General features: G+C 36.1%; 1 protein-coding gene across 6 annotated transcripts in view; it reads right to left on the bottom strand.

Moving 5' to 3' along the window:
• Positions 1-633: 633 nt before the first annotated feature.
• The window catches only part of LOC117156952 (myelin regulatory factor), a 68,194-nt gene continuing 53,244 nt past the window's right edge, over positions 634-15,583 (bottom strand). Inside the window, exons 3-19 of one of the 6 annotated variants that reach the window (XR_004464198.2) lie at positions 11,625-11,834; positions 11,093-11,184; positions 10,067-10,389; positions 9,276-9,539; positions 8,779-8,957; positions 8,367-8,583; positions 7,859-8,017; positions 7,448-7,777; positions 7,021-7,280; positions 6,585-6,932; positions 6,269-6,440; positions 6,109-6,184; positions 5,879-5,991; positions 5,549-5,802; positions 5,135-5,363; positions 4,843-5,040; positions 634-4,765 (exon numbers count right to left, since the gene is read on the bottom strand). Coding sequence is in view for 5 of the 6 variants with exons in the window: in XM_033334505.2 (XP_033190396.1) it covers positions 4,966-5,040; positions 5,135-5,363; positions 5,549-5,802; positions 5,879-5,991; positions 6,109-6,184; positions 6,269-6,440; positions 6,585-6,932; positions 7,021-7,280; positions 7,448-7,777; positions 7,859-8,017; positions 8,367-8,583; positions 8,779-8,957; positions 9,276-9,539; positions 10,067-10,389; positions 11,093-11,184; positions 11,625-11,834 (3,301 nt within the window). In the remaining variant the exon portion in view is untranslated. Of the gene's footprint in view, positions 5,041-5,134; positions 5,364-5,548; positions 5,803-5,878; positions 5,992-6,108; positions 6,185-6,268; positions 6,441-6,584; positions 6,933-7,020; positions 7,281-7,447; positions 7,778-7,858; positions 8,018-8,366; positions 8,584-8,778; positions 8,958-9,275; positions 9,540-10,066; positions 10,390-11,092; positions 11,185-11,624; positions 11,835-15,583 lie in introns of all 6 variants that reach the window. The other 5 variants (XM_033334506.2, XM_033334509.2, XM_033334505.2 and 2 more) reach the window with 5 other exon arrangements.

The following is a 15,583-nucleotide window of genomic DNA, read 5'->3' as shown; positions in this document are numbered from 1 at the left end:
CCACACAAGAATATTTTTACGAATATCTCGTGAACATTTCTGTTTCCGATTCAAGAATAATTTGAACAATTCTGAAAAATGTCCGATAAGTCGTACGATATCGAATTCGTGCGGTGGAGAATTTTTTCTTAAGTAAATCGACGTTGCTTTGCTATCGATCGATGTTAAATTCAAAGAATCGTAGAAAAATTACGATTGCGATCGAAGCACGCGAGTCCAATCTGTTTCGTGCCATGACGTCCGACTACGATGTCTTATTCCACTTATCTAAACGCCGAGACTCGTTCCATTTGTTTAAAGACGAGAAGAAACGCGGGGCTATTCCACTTTTACGATCCGCGGAACATTCTGCCGAACTCGTCTGACCACGATTCTTATTCTACTTAATAGCTCAAGGTCGGATACGGTTCCTATTCTACTGGCCTGATCGAAATCAACGGGAACTCCGCTTTTTTATTTATTTCTCTTTTAGCGAGGTTTAATTTACAGTTGCAAGAAAATTATTAAAACGTCGGTGCGGGTATTCTTTTCGATTATTTGATCGATCGATCAGATTATGATTAATTTAAACGTAGCACGCAAATCGAGAGGAATAGTTAATTCTGTTTTACGCAGTGAAAGATGAAAGCAAGGTTTCTGGAGCAATATCTTTATTTTCCTGCGAATACAGTTTCGTTACGTGTATGTATATATTTATATGTATATATATATGTATATTTGGCTTAACAATACGTTCATAAATACGTGAATATAACATTTACATGCGTTTCCCATCTTTTGCTTTTTAGTCTGTTCAAATATACATAAATAGCGCTATTCGATGCTCGACGAGCGACGATATAAATCGTCTGATTGATCAAATAAAAGATACGTCTGATATTAATAAAAAAAGAGAAACGTTAGAACAGAGTATAATGAGACTAGCGAGTCAATCGTTCAATTGCATTTATTCATTGATCACGTTCAAAGTATCCTCTCTTTCCTTTTCTTTTCTTCTTTCTTTTCTTTTTTTTTTTTTTTTTTTAATATATCTCGTTCAAATTGCACATTAATTATAATTAGGATTAATTTCACTCGATATCTCGAGTTTTAACAACTATGCTTTCGCCATTTTCAGAGATCACCGAAAAGAAATAAATAAAACAAAAGCGTTCAACAAAGAAACCTTTCGCCATCGTTAAAAATTCGTCGAAGAAGAGATTCTAAAATTAATATCCAGTTTATCGTAGATTCGATTTTACCAGGTAATTTCCATAAATATAGATACCAATATATTTAAATATTGTAAATTAACTTATCAATTATACGGATCGATCGGATGATACGACGCGTACAATATCACTGGAAAATTACATGTCTCCGTGTAATTCGTCTTTTTCCATCGACAGCATTACAATTACGTATAATTACATATTACGATCTCTAATTCGCTCGAAGACGAACGTCTTTCAGAACGTTCTTTTACCGCAAGTAGTACACGTACCATCGCTATACGCTAGAAACTATATGTACAAATCCTACTGACGATTACTTACGAGATTATGCTACTTATATTAAAAGAGAAATTCTTTCTTTACGAAATATGTACTTATCGTTATAGACGTTCTATCTTATTGCGAAATTTTTGCCTTGCTTCCAACACTATGACACTTCTGCGATCACTTTGTCTATTTTCGTTTTAGTTAGAAAAAAACAAACAAAAGGAAAAGAATCAACCCTCCTGCGGAGTCATGAAAAATGAACTAAAATTTGTATACGTAGATCCTTCTCTTCCCTTTTTCTTCCTTTTTTGCTTCTTTCAGATACCTGTCGGTATGATACGTGGAAATATAAAACAATAACAAGTTCTGATACATTATAGCGATACAATAAACGATAACGAACGTAAAAGCAACAATAAAACGTTACAAATGATAAATGAAAAATATACAAATGTCGATTGTTCGTAGAATCCTCCAAGGAAATAATACATCAAATATTCTCTCTCATTCGATCCTTATACAAGACCTACTCGTCTTTTTTTTTTCTTTTTTCAGTAGATTTTGTATAAAATGAACATTTACGAACAATTATACACGGAATATCAATATTACTGTGATATCATATGCACACGCATATTTATATTAAATATATATTATATATATATATATATATTAGGCAATATAATATTAATAGTCAAAACACGATTCATCCTTTGTTATTCTTGACAAATCTTTTCAAATGTTTGTAATCATTTTATCGAACCAGAAAGGTATATATAAATAAAAAGAAATCAGAAGATGAAACTGCGGATGAAATAAAGTATCGAGAATGCGATAATACTATGGAAACTATCGTCGAATAAATTTGAATTGAACGGTCGAATTTTCTTACATGACTATATCTACTTTACTTTCTAATGAACATTTCTAATGTTTCAGTGTGTGTTATACGTTGCGTGTATATCTGCGTTTATACGTATAATTATTATTATCACGCGTATCATTACGTATAATTACTGTACAACAGCGTCGTCTTCTTTTTACACGATTCACGTACATGAAAAATTGATACGCGCTAACCGTAAGCTCGTGCGTGTGAGCTTATATTCTCTGTAAAAATATATATATATATATGTATATATGTATATATTATATACGTGGATATTTGTCAATATTCGCTTAAAACATACAATAAAATGTCTCCGCGTAAGGAAAACGTATGGACGGCAGAAGTGGCGCGTTTCGATCGCATATACACGAGAGATAAATACAAAATTAGAAGAGTGGAATAACGCGTGAGAGAAATTGGATTTTGTCTCAGAGAGATACAAATGAAATTACGATAAATTATGTTAATCATATTACAACGACGATGTGTTAATTTGTACGTACACAACTGGCCGAAAGCTTGGAATCTTTGCACGATCTCGTTGAACGTATGCGTTCAACAATATATCAACTTGCTTTAGAAAATTCTTTAGTCGAGGTTCTCAAGGGGTTTGATCAATGTTCTTAGTCAATCTATTTAATTCGAATCACATCGAATTAATAACAGTGTCAACAAGAGGTTTGATGTAATAGAGCTTGAACTAACTGGATTGAAATTTCTGGCCAGTAGTGTATATATGCAGGGTACTAAAAAATGTAGCAGTTGAGCAAGCAGCATACATTTGATCAAAAGTTATCGAAAGAAATAAAAATATCTGAATAAAAAGGAGCACAAAATTATTCGCTTGATGTTCAGAAAATAGTTTTAACTACGAATGTTACTCTGATGGAGTAACAGACTTAACTAGGTCAATGTTTAAAACATCTAAAGCGAGCTGTTACGACTGTTCGCTTATTACAAAATCAAATAAAATAAGCTAGTACAACTAGTGTTACATAATTGTAGACAAACATATGATGTCACTCGGCATAGTAAATAAAAGGATGTCGTAGTAGTTTTACAAGCATAGAGTGCCAATAAATCTCTGCTATTATGTTAGAAGATAAAACTTATTAAAATAGTAGTTTAAAAAATAGTACAACTTTGAAACTCTGTATTCCTGCAGCTATTTGCTTATTAAGATGTTTTGCTTGTTTCGATGCCTTTAAGATTTGACTGCAACGTCTTTTAACATCCTGCATGTCAATAGATAATTATTTCTTCCTCTTGTTTTAAGATGTTTAAAAGTAAAGTAACTAATTATAGGATAGCACTTGGAATCTCATGAATGCAAAGATATAACTTGAATTTAATTACAGATACGTAACGATGATAGTAGTCTTATTAGGTATTATAATTAGCAACAATAATAGTGATATCAATAATAATGATTCGATGTGAATAGTGGCGATCTACTCGCATGAAACGAATAAAGATTGCTTAGAGAGTAGGTGCAAATAAAGTGTATGCAACTAATTCTACCATACGAAATGGACAATTATCATACAAATACCTTTTTTAGGAACTTGAAATTCTATGATAACGCGCCTCGTGAATGTTTATCGTATCCAAATGAAATTTAAGATCGTGCAACATCAAGATCTTAAGAAGAAAGTTAATAAAGAATGACCGATATTGCTTTGTACACTTTTAATAAATAGACATTTTTGATAAATTATTCACGTTTAGTTGAAGGTCTTCCTAGTTTCTGTCCCATTGAAAAGTCCATTTTACTTTTTAAAGAATATATTGTTGGCTATTTTTCTACGTGATACGTTTTGTCTTTAGATAGTGAATGTGTAGATCGACAATGAATGAAAATATATAGGCTGTACATAGAATATAATCGATAAATTAAACCAAAGATATGATTTGACTGGAACATCGATCGTTAGATTTTTTTCTCTTAATGTAGTGCGAATATTCCTTCGATAATAATAATAGTAGTAACAATAATAATAATAATAATAATAATAGTAATAATATTGATAATATTCTGTACATGAGTATAAATAACGTAAAAATGATTGGAACGATAAGTTACGATCCTTGATTGTAGTTGATGGGTGTGATTTTGAAATCATTCTGATTTAAAAAGAGATAATAGGTATATATGTATTGATACAAGTTGAAAAATTTCATCTTTAACGTTAAATTTAATTCATTTTGTACAATATTTTACACTTAATAACGTTATTTTCGCTACAGCTTTTCATGTTTTCTACAACAAGAAAAATAATAAAATCTTTGAATTACCACCCATCAACTAATGAATTCTTTATACCCTCAATGTCTTTAACGCAAAGGAGCACGTATAATTTCCTAACCGATGAAATTGATCATCATAGTCTTCATCCTACATAGTATATCGTAATAACATATAAAATACAGTTACAGAGTTATTTGACGATATGTATATTATAGATATATTACCAAACACATTGTATATAATTTCATAGTTGGAGAAAATGGAGACGGAATATGTCACGAAGGCACAAGAAGGTCCTGACTGCATAGATGTTCAACGGATAGAATATTTTTCCGTTAAGAAAGCAATCATTCGTCGCAATCTCGATAAAAGTGCAACGTGTACTCCGAGTAATCGACACCGTGTTTATTCTTGCAGATATTCTGTAACAGAGAAATCGAAAGAAGAGAGAAATTATAATATTTATGAACATTTTGAGAGAAAACAGATTTAATTTGAAATGACAGGATTAATTACTTCTTGCGGCTGTACAGTAGGTACACGAAACCTCAACGTTCTCCTGAGATAATGAGCAACATCGAGGGGAAAGGATTGATCTCCCCGTTGGTTGTTACTTTCAATGTCAATCTTCAGCTGAGCCTGTTGTTGCATCGTGTATTTCCGGCCACAAATTAGAGACTCATCGACGCCAGGACTTGTTGGCGAGGAGCACTGTTGCACTACTTGGCCGTACCAAGGCATTCCACTGAAGCATAAGCGAAGAATTAGATTATAATTAAACATGCGGAATATTCCAATGTGAAACACATTCAGAATCATACTTTTATTTATTCTGTTACTTACTGTACCATATTTAGATATATTTTATTTCACTTACAATTTTTTTTATTTTATTAGTATCTTAATAGTCTAAAAAAGTTATGAACTTACATAAAATGTAACGTGAGTTGAACGTCCGGCATATATTTGGACAAAGGAATGATGCAAGATATATTATTCGGCGTATCCTGCGAGGACGCGGAACAATACTTTTGATCGAGCGAAGTATTAAAGCTTTCTGCCACTATCCACAACTGTGGCTTTGGTTCTGGTGGTAACGATCCAGCAGCGTTGCTGGCAACTTCCGCCCAATCTCCACTACCGGTTTCTCTTCTTGTTCTTTTATGCAGATATTTGTAATTGTTCTGTAACAAATAGAATAATTTCTTACGCTATCCAAAACGATCTTTAACATAAAAAATTAACTGATGTTTCTCTTACTTCTTTTACAAGTGTCTGCGTGCTTGGATCAGACGGGCTGATACCATTTTGGAAACTTTTGCTTATTTTACGCTTCTCCTCGTACACGTTCAATGGCTGTTCTATGTGATCTGCTAAAAAATAAAATAGGAATTTCTTGTTTGCGCACATCAACGGGAAACTATTTCTTATTGCGTCGTATTAGTATATCCGGGAAAATAATTTTAGAGACAAAGTAACATGAGACTTACAGATTGATTTCTTCTCCGGAGGATGATCAGGTTGAGGATCCTCGAACTGATGAATCTTGGCTGTACAACAGAATATCTAAAGCACAATATATATGCATTTAAAATACAAGCATTAAAAGGAATAAGACAAAATAAAAGATTCGATTCGAGAAAATGTTACCTGACAGGGATTTTCAAACTCGCTAAAGTGTCTAGGACAATTCGACGGTCTACCTAGTGGAATTGGACCTTTGTTCAAAGACGAGTCCACTTCCGATCCTTGATCGTTCTCATCCACGTTACTGGGAATAGCACCGGCGCCATGTCTACCCAACCAGTTTCCAGGAAATTCGCTAAAATAATTTAACACGACACATTGAAATATCTCAAACTTCAAGGGAATAAAGGATACTGTAAATTGCTTACATCGATAATTTTTAATAATTATTAGTAAATAATAAAGCAAGGAATAATTAAAATTATTAATAATTACAAACCTATTTTTCTCAAGTTTTGGTTGCGGCCCAGAATGACTAATAGGATACCAAGTAATTTCTTGAGAGTAAAGCTGTTGTTTCGTATGAGGCGCCTGCGTGGAGAACGCGTTGGTTTTCACAGACAAACTACTGTCCAAGCCTCTACTATGGGATCCGTGCTTGGTATACGAAGACGACAATGTACTATCTAACAACGAATTGTACCGAGGATCGTAATTAGGCGTACTCGACGCTGTCGACGGATGTACTGGTCTTATAGCCAACATTCCATTGCTAGCTACCGCGGTCCACTCGAGGCTGCTACGTTTCTGATATTCTAAGAAGTATAACGTCGCCATTGCTACTAAGCTGAAATTGAAATACACTCGATCAAACACTCAAGTCATTTGTTTAGTACAAGAGCATATACAAGTTGTATGTAAGAAATTTTAATTACCAAAACGCCATAATAAGGATAAGTATAACAATGATAATCTGGATAAACTTATTACTGCACAGAAGTTCGTCCTCCCGCTCGCTCTTCTTTCCTTTACCTTGTACGGTAGTTTTACTATTGATAGAGGATGAGTATTTGTTACTTGATATACTAGAGATTGTACTAATCGAACTTTTCAGACTGTCGCCCCTCTTCAGCTTCGCCAGCCGCTTGTTTATTCGCTCCAGTTGGTCTATGCGAGTTTCCAAGCTATCCGTTACCTGACAAATTTCACAAAATCTCAGCACGCTGTCTGACGACGAGTTCAAATAAAAATCACAAAAATAAGGATACTAGAGGAATTAAAAAAGATATAGGAATAATAAGTGGAGGATAAAGATAGAAGGAAAAGAAGTTGAAGGATGAAAAGTTTGGATGAGCATCTTACTTTACACAGTTCTTTCACAGCACCAACATTCTCCATGAATATCCTCTCCTTGTTCACCATTAGAAAGTTTTCGATTCTCTGGCCATTTGGAAGGACAATGTCCCCAGCTGGCAGCACAGCTTCCGGCAATATCTGCTGCACTTCCTGCGCTATGACACCCGTGTCTTCTTGTTGCTTGATACCCAAACCAGAATGCTGTGCAAATTCTGGCGCGTATCTATAACGAACTACTCTCAACTGTTGCACGTTTCGCAATTGTTCACGCGTGTCCACTTCCTGTACGTTTTGTTTCGCCCGTGCATCACTGGGTTGAACAATATGGCCAGTCACCTGTGAACATTATTCATTAGCAATGGCTCCATTGTTAAGTCGTCATATCTGTGCTACAGCATTGTAACTAAATGACAGTACTTTCATATTGCCATGGACAACCAAAGCTTCGTCAGGCCTATCCGTGTTAATTCCAACTCGGCCGGCATGGTAAACGCTATCCGGTGCTGCTCCTCTTTGCCAACCACCTTCAGCGCCAACGCCACTGCCTTCCGACTCGAATTGGCCGGGATTACTTGCCTGCACCGTTTCATTTCGTGACAAATTTTATTTTAAAAAATATTTCTGCCTAACAGCTTTTTATAAAACTTTGTCTATCTATCGGCTATTTTCAGAAAACATCGTCTTTAATCCTGACAAATTCTTTTCCTTTTTATTTCCTATCTTTACAAATAGGAGAAGGACGATACGACCGAAGTGTGGTGAATTTAACACAGTTGTTACTCTTCGCTAAAGAAATAAAAATATTCTACAATTTCTTCGGTAAGATTTATAGCTCGTAACAGGATAAAAGCGCGTCTGCTTGTTTCTACGACAAGTTAAGTGGCAGATTGAATCCGGATGATATCATAATTAGAGATATAATTACCCTGACGATTATTCTTTCGGACGCATGAGCTACCACCTGATAGCTGGCTTGGTCAGCGGTGTGTGCGTGCAGGCCAACAACTAAATGGAAATATCTTTGATCCGGATTCGGTTTCCCTTTCTTTCGCATATTGTTGCTGGTCGTCTCGCTGAAGTGAAGACGGCCAACGGTTACTTTTGTAACACGCTCGCCGCCTAGTTCCACCCTGAAAGCAGCTCTATTTTAGTGTAACGTAACCATTTTAACAGTTTCCGTGAGAAAGCGGCTAGAATTTCGCACCAAAGATTCCGAAACGTTTTTGCTTCATGATTTTCACATCGCGTGTGATATTAAAATGTGAAACAAAAAAAGAATAATGCACACTATTCGATCGATTCATGTGGAATCGTTGTAAATTTGCCTGTGTACTTACGTCACTGGATGGAACGGTTTCTTGCTCCTGTCGCTTTGACTTTGCTCCACTCTGATAGTCTGCGTCGGAGACTCAACTTTGACGCCGTAAAAGTGTAGCTGAAAACTGCTTATCTTCTTCAAACCTTCACCGGTTCGAACGAATATAGCTTCACCTTGGAGCTGAGCGTGGCAAGTAATCTGAAGATATTTCATGTAATTACATTCGCTGATTTCATTGTCTCAAATAATATATAAGAAAAGTATTGTTAACCCAAAGTGTGATTAATGTAACGCGAGTGGTACAGATTGCGGATTTTTATGCAAATTCACACGTTTGAGAATATCGTTGGAAGAGTAGGACTTGGGTACATTATTTACCTATCGAATATTATAAAAAGCGCTATACTTTGAATATTTCATGTATCTTTTGATACTATGATATCGTATAAACGACATATTGTTAATTTAAATGGTATTCAACGGTTATTTTGTTAAATTCTTTTGGAACTCTCATACCTGAAAGTGATTTTTCTTCTGGCACACAAACGCGTCGTCGGAATTGCTGAAATTGAATCCCTTGTCCGCGTCTACTCGGTAATGAGGAACTGGAAGTTCCTTCAGATTATGATCGCATAGAACGTGCCAGGAAGTTTGCTGAAAGGGATGAAATCGGATGCACTGATAGCTGGCATCTATATAGCTATTGTCTGCCACTTCGTCGCCATCGAGAACTGCACTGCTGCTACTGCAACTGTGCTCCACGGTACCCAGTTCAGGTTCCTGGAGAAATAAGAATGTATCAGATCGGTCGATGATACTTTTTCAATCATCTTTCAAATATTTACGAGCGTAAAATACATTTTCACTTGTATTCTCTGTCTATCTACTTATACTCCAAGATGTAGAATTCTAATACGTTGAATCCGGAAATAAAGACCACAGGAAGGAAATATAATTCAGTTCACACGTTTAATTAAATACGAACAATCAAGTACTACAATTTTTCTGTTACGTTGATAAAGATCGAAGAATAAACGATAAATCCATGAAATTACAAGGTGTTACGTGTAAGAAATGATGGATGATGTTTAAGCGATTCAGAAGTGGGAAAAATTATTCTTCGAAACTGGAGATTAAATAAAAACACGATTTTAGCAACATAGTACGCGGATTGATAGAAAGTAATATCGCTCTCTTACAACAAACAAAAGATATACTTTATTATATTCTTTTCCTGTAGTCGTCGAATCACAGTTTCTTAGGTATCTAATTACTTTAGTATAATCATGACAGTAAAAAAATTTTACTCGTTGCACCTGCTTCACATGGACAAGACCATCCTGGCTCAATTTTCTCTTCTTGGGTGCCGATTGTAACGACGAGTACAACGTGTTCATGTTACCAGGGCTGTGCTCGTGTGGTAGAGGTACTAAAGTCTGACCTATCGGCTGTTGCGATTGGATATTCGGCGTTCCTGGGCCGAGGTGAGACGTCAGCACTGTATGAGTTAGCAGCATCGAATCCGTGGAGGATGTTAAAGTCCTCGGGGAGGACGGTAGTAAATTTGGTGCATAATTTGCCTGATTGCCTTGGTGATGAAGAAGCATCTCCTGAAGAGCTACCTTTTGATCTGCAATTGCGCACGATTTTTGACAATTTTTCACAAAATATTCTAAATATCGTCGTAAATATTAACTAAGTGTCGCGGCACGCGAGTCAGGACAATTCAAATCCTGTTGTTGTTTTGCCTTGTTGTTTTGTTCAGTTCATCGAACAGTGTCGAAGAGCATCAACGTGTGAACAAGTATCGAAGTGATCTACAGAGTTTTTCCGCGTATTTATCGGGTATTTATTTAACAATTTATATTTGTACCAGCGACTCACAATTCGTCTGTAATTTATTTATTTATTTATTTGGAAATATATTTAACGGATCGCGACAGCGATAATTCGCTTTCGTTATTTCGCTCAACCAAATGACGACTAATTCTCCACATAAGTATGTTTACCAAATATATTCCGAGTATCATTGTTACGAGACGTTCAACCTTTTAGCCTACGGTATTGTGTGAGAAACGTGTTTGTTATGTCGATGTTATTGATTTATCATTTACTTCAAGAGAGTACCTTCTTTCTTGTCGATCAATTGGTAGTAATTATTTATCAAACATCTTGCAAAATAAAATTAGCCACCGACCATGTTGTCGCTTATGGCACGCGAGAGAGAAAGTTGGAATATTTTTATGAACTTGTAGTTAGATGTAGGAATATCTATCGATCAAACATCGAACACAGCTTCGTTGAATATTTAACAGAATATTTTGTGAACTTACGCGGTGAATGTACATGTTGTGTGTCGTTGTGACCTGGCGGAGAATACGGTGGTTCGCTGCCACTGTCCGGTGGGCTTTCTGGCAAAGCATGTCTACAACAAAACAGCCAACTAAAGCGTTTCAAACTTCTGAATAATTCTCCTACTAATTTCATCCTACCAATCGTGAGTATGAATCAATGTTAGAACGTCAGTACGAATGATTTATTTATCGCAAAATTTCTAATTTCCTTAATAGCCTCTTCTCTATGTTACCGTTACAAAGTGACATAACCGTTTCCGATTTCTATCGCGTTAAGTTGCCTGTAGTTTTAAATAAAATTAAAAAAGAAAAGAACCAGCGTAAATATTCATTAAAAAAAAGGAAAAAAAAAGAGATTCTACCTGCATGGCGACCGTTAGATTATTTACACGCACAGAAAAATGGCTCTCAGAGAGTATCAATTTATAAGGATTTAAACCGTGAATGGTTTCGAATTGCTTAATCCACGAGGTTGACATTCTAGCCCTCGCCTTAGGCGAACTCGACTTACGGGTGAACGTACGATTGCGGATCCTTGTAAGCGGCGCCATTTGGTACAGTGGTGGTACCGGATGTGCACGTACTCGAGGCCGGATGACTTTGGGTAATCGGCGATGGTAATCGAGACGGTGGTTGTTGAGCGGTTGCCGCCTCCACACGACCACCGTGTGTCGTCGTTCCACCCCCGTTCTCATTATGCGCCAATGTATCAGCGAAATATCTACCATGAAATAATTAGTCGTGTAATTGCAGCGTAAAAATATGGTACACAATGGGATGAGAATTTGATCGTACGACTGAAAATTGCGAGATATTCCGTGCTAATAAAATGAGATATCATAAGCTACGATTTTTATGAGGTATCAGAATACCGGAATAGTCGCCTGTTTCGTACAAGAGTTCACAAATTTAGAAGCGTAGAAGTTTTTCTTTTATTTTATATTGCTGTGGATTAACAGAGGTCCTATGATGGAAGGATCGCAGGAATTTATCGGACGTTTACATCTTCCAACGTATCGTCTAAGGAAATGAATTATGCGCTATAGGTCATTATCCAATCATACTCTTGTCTTATTAATTATAGGTTTATTTCAAGTAAATTGTTTTCCTATGTTAAGGCTCGATATACGAAGCGGATACTCTGCTCGAAAAGAATGGTTGGAACTTAACGAATCGATCGATATCGACGGCTGCAATAATTATCATCGATAAACGAATGATAATAACAAATTACTCGATGTTTCAATGTATTCTTATCGATATTAACGTTTGTCTGCTGTCGAGAGAAAACTGGATTTTCGGATTTTCCGTTCGAGATTTTTCTACGAATTCCGTTTCCCTGACACGATCTAAACAAGGATTTACATTGAATAATAGATACGATTATGTTGCTCCTCGTAATTATGCAATTATCCTGTCGCGATTTCAGATCCACGAATCCTTGAAACTTGTACCAATTACCATTGAATATTTTCTTCTTGGCTCAAGAACAATTACGTTCTCCTTTTTTATGCATTCCTTACTAACAGTTTATTGGAAAGAATTTTATCTCCCGTTCGTGGCGATCAGTAAACAGTATCGTGACGTTGATATTATAACATCGTTTACCAAAGCTAAATCTAACGTCTTTTCTTAATTCGTTCGATCCTTAATTCCTCGCTCTTCAGATTCTCAATTTAATCCAAATTTTACGTCTGCAATAGAAGCTCATAAAAATTGTACTCGATAGCCTGTTACCAAGCGTCTTAGAGTCCTACACAAATCCTTCAACTTCTTCAACTTTCTACAGAATCATGCACGCAACGTAGGACCTACGTTGGACGATTTCTAGCTGTTTTAACTCTATTGACTCTTGACACGACAGGGATCGCTCTTAAACAGTTGACATTCGATTAATTTTCTCAAACAAAATTCCTTTTCGACCAGTCACTTGATTCGCAATTTGCTGTCTCTCTAAATTTCCAAAGCGACAAATGTTCGAAATTTCCTCCGGAATCATCTACGTTAGACAATTGCCAGCTGTTTCGATCGACCCTCGACGCAACAGAGATCACGCTTCAAGTTTCATTTTCCCAAACAACCTTTATTTTCCAAGACTCGAAACTTTCGAAATTTCCCCCCCAAAAATATACGAAACACCGAACGAAAGCTACGATGGAGCATTTTTCTAGCTATCGTAGTCCCAACCGACCTTACCTCGATTGCCAAATGAATCTTGATTTTGCCAAACGAAATTTATTTCGAGACAACCGCACCATCGAAAGTCGCACAGAATCGCATATGAAACACGGAATGGAAGCTATAATAGACAATTTCCAGCGGTTTTAATCCCATTGACCCGCGGCGCAACAGGGATCAAGGGTGAAGAGCTTCCATTCGGTTGATCCGTGAATGAAATCTGTTTCTGAGATCAGCGCGGGGCCTTTAATGGGACGAGTGCGTTAGGTTGGATTACCAGGCCTAACACGGCAAGCACTGATTCCATCAATTCCGTCCAGCCTGTCTCTGTCATTATATCATTACACCTCTGCGGTCGCTACCACGCGATATCTGTCTGCTTTTTCTACACGCGTGCACGCTCCTATACATACACGATTATTGTGTTCGACGACTGTACTCGACGACTGTTCGTACGTTCGTGTCTATCACACGCGTGCACCATCCTTTTTCTTCTGCACGCGTTTTATGCAGACGTGTACACTGTCGGCCATAAGTTTTCCATTATCTGTTTTTATCGAATGTTTTCAGATGCACCGGATGAAAGTGTCAATTTGCGTGTGGCGTTTGTAAGCTGTGAATACGGCGAGCAGGGGAACGTTGATAAATACGTAAATCGTGAGCAATTTACAGATGGGTATTCGGTGATCGAGTATTTTCGAGTTACCAAGTATATTGTTGTACGTATGCAATAATTTCGAGAAGTAACTTGCTGTAGATCCTTTTACATTTTTCTAGTAATTATTTTACAACTTCCACGTTATTTTATAATTTTCTTGGTATTCGAGCGTAAAGTATGTACGTATAGTTACGGTATTAGGTGGTCCGAAAAGTTTCTTATAAAGTTTTATAAGGAAATAATGGATGCACGATATTTTTCGTTTTATATTATTTTATCGAAATTGTTGTTCTATCAAAATAAAGATCGCAACGTTCGACAGATTAGGTTTCATGATTGTATAATGATGCATCGTCGTAAAAGACGTGTCTGTAATAGAAAGACACTTTTCGGGCAATCTAATATTTTCTACGAATTATTGGATTTGTTTTACGTAATAATTTGCAAACGCAAATAGTAGGAGATTTCTTATTGCAGTGACTGACGGAAGCGCTCGTACACTTTTCATGGATATATTACGTGTGTGTAATGACACCCAACTGTCATGATCATGTTGGAAAAATTTTAACGCTTCTGGAAATATATACAGAAGTTACAAGTATGTACTTTGCGGAGACAGCAAAACCACTTAAACGTGTAATCATCCACAATGTTAATAAGTGTCGGTACTTTTGTAATATTTTTCATATGTTTAAAGTAACTATCCATACCGTGTATCTAATTTTTTACTAAATATAACTTTACAACGAACATCCTGCCGCTGTTATATAAATATCCTGCGATATGATAATGTCAGTCGCGTCAGATTACAGTGTTAATAAAATTTCAAAACGTTTAATACAACAGGTGCGATATAAATAATAAAAGCTTGCCGTGACAAAGGTACGAATACTTTTGCGAGCCACTTTCTTCATGAAAAATTTTACTTTGCACCAACACTTACGTATGTAAGTCAGTGATTTCAATATTTTAGAAAATGTATATCTAGTTGCAGTATATTGTAAAAGTTGTAAATATTTGAAAAATTGACAAACAAATGTACAAACAAATTTTCGTTCTTATCGAAGAATTCATGAAAGTCGATGCAAAGAGATTGATAAGTAGAACACACTGACGAATCATGGCAATGGAGATTCTGTTTGCTCAACGTTGTTACACACGAACACGTGTCTCTGTGATGTAGGCGTTAACGATGGCTTCCAGTTCAAGTCAAACGTCGTTGTCGTTAAAACAAAGAAAAAAAAAAAAGAGAGAAAGACAACTTAAAATCACGCGTTGTCTGATCAAAGTGCGACATTTTCATCGTGTAACAAACGTGGAAAGGAATCTTAGCTAAGCAGAAAACTCAGCTTCTGTTAATTGCAACATCGAAACAATTAACGCGTCGCGTCGGCGTGAAAAGCTTGTTTATCGATTCGTTAAAAACGAATTCGATTCGCAATCTTTTAGCTGTTTATCGTTTCAGTCAGCGTACGTTTCCAAATATTTGAAAAATCCGCTACAAAACACGAGATATCCTTCGAACTAGTTAATCAAATGATTAACTTCTAACAACCGAAAATTAAGCAATCTTTTAAATAAAAAATTTCTATTGCTCTGGATGAATATAAGATAGAAAATAATTGTAAAAAATA

This window comes from Bombus vancouverensis, chromosome 10 (genome assembly GCF_051014615.1).
Source record: "Bombus vancouverensis nearcticus chromosome 10, iyBomVanc1_principal, whole genome shotgun sequence".
Classification (NCBI taxonomy): domain Eukaryota; kingdom Metazoa; phylum Arthropoda; class Insecta; order Hymenoptera; family Apidae; genus Bombus; species Bombus vancouverensis.
This window is presented reverse-complemented; position numbering and strand designations above follow the sequence as displayed.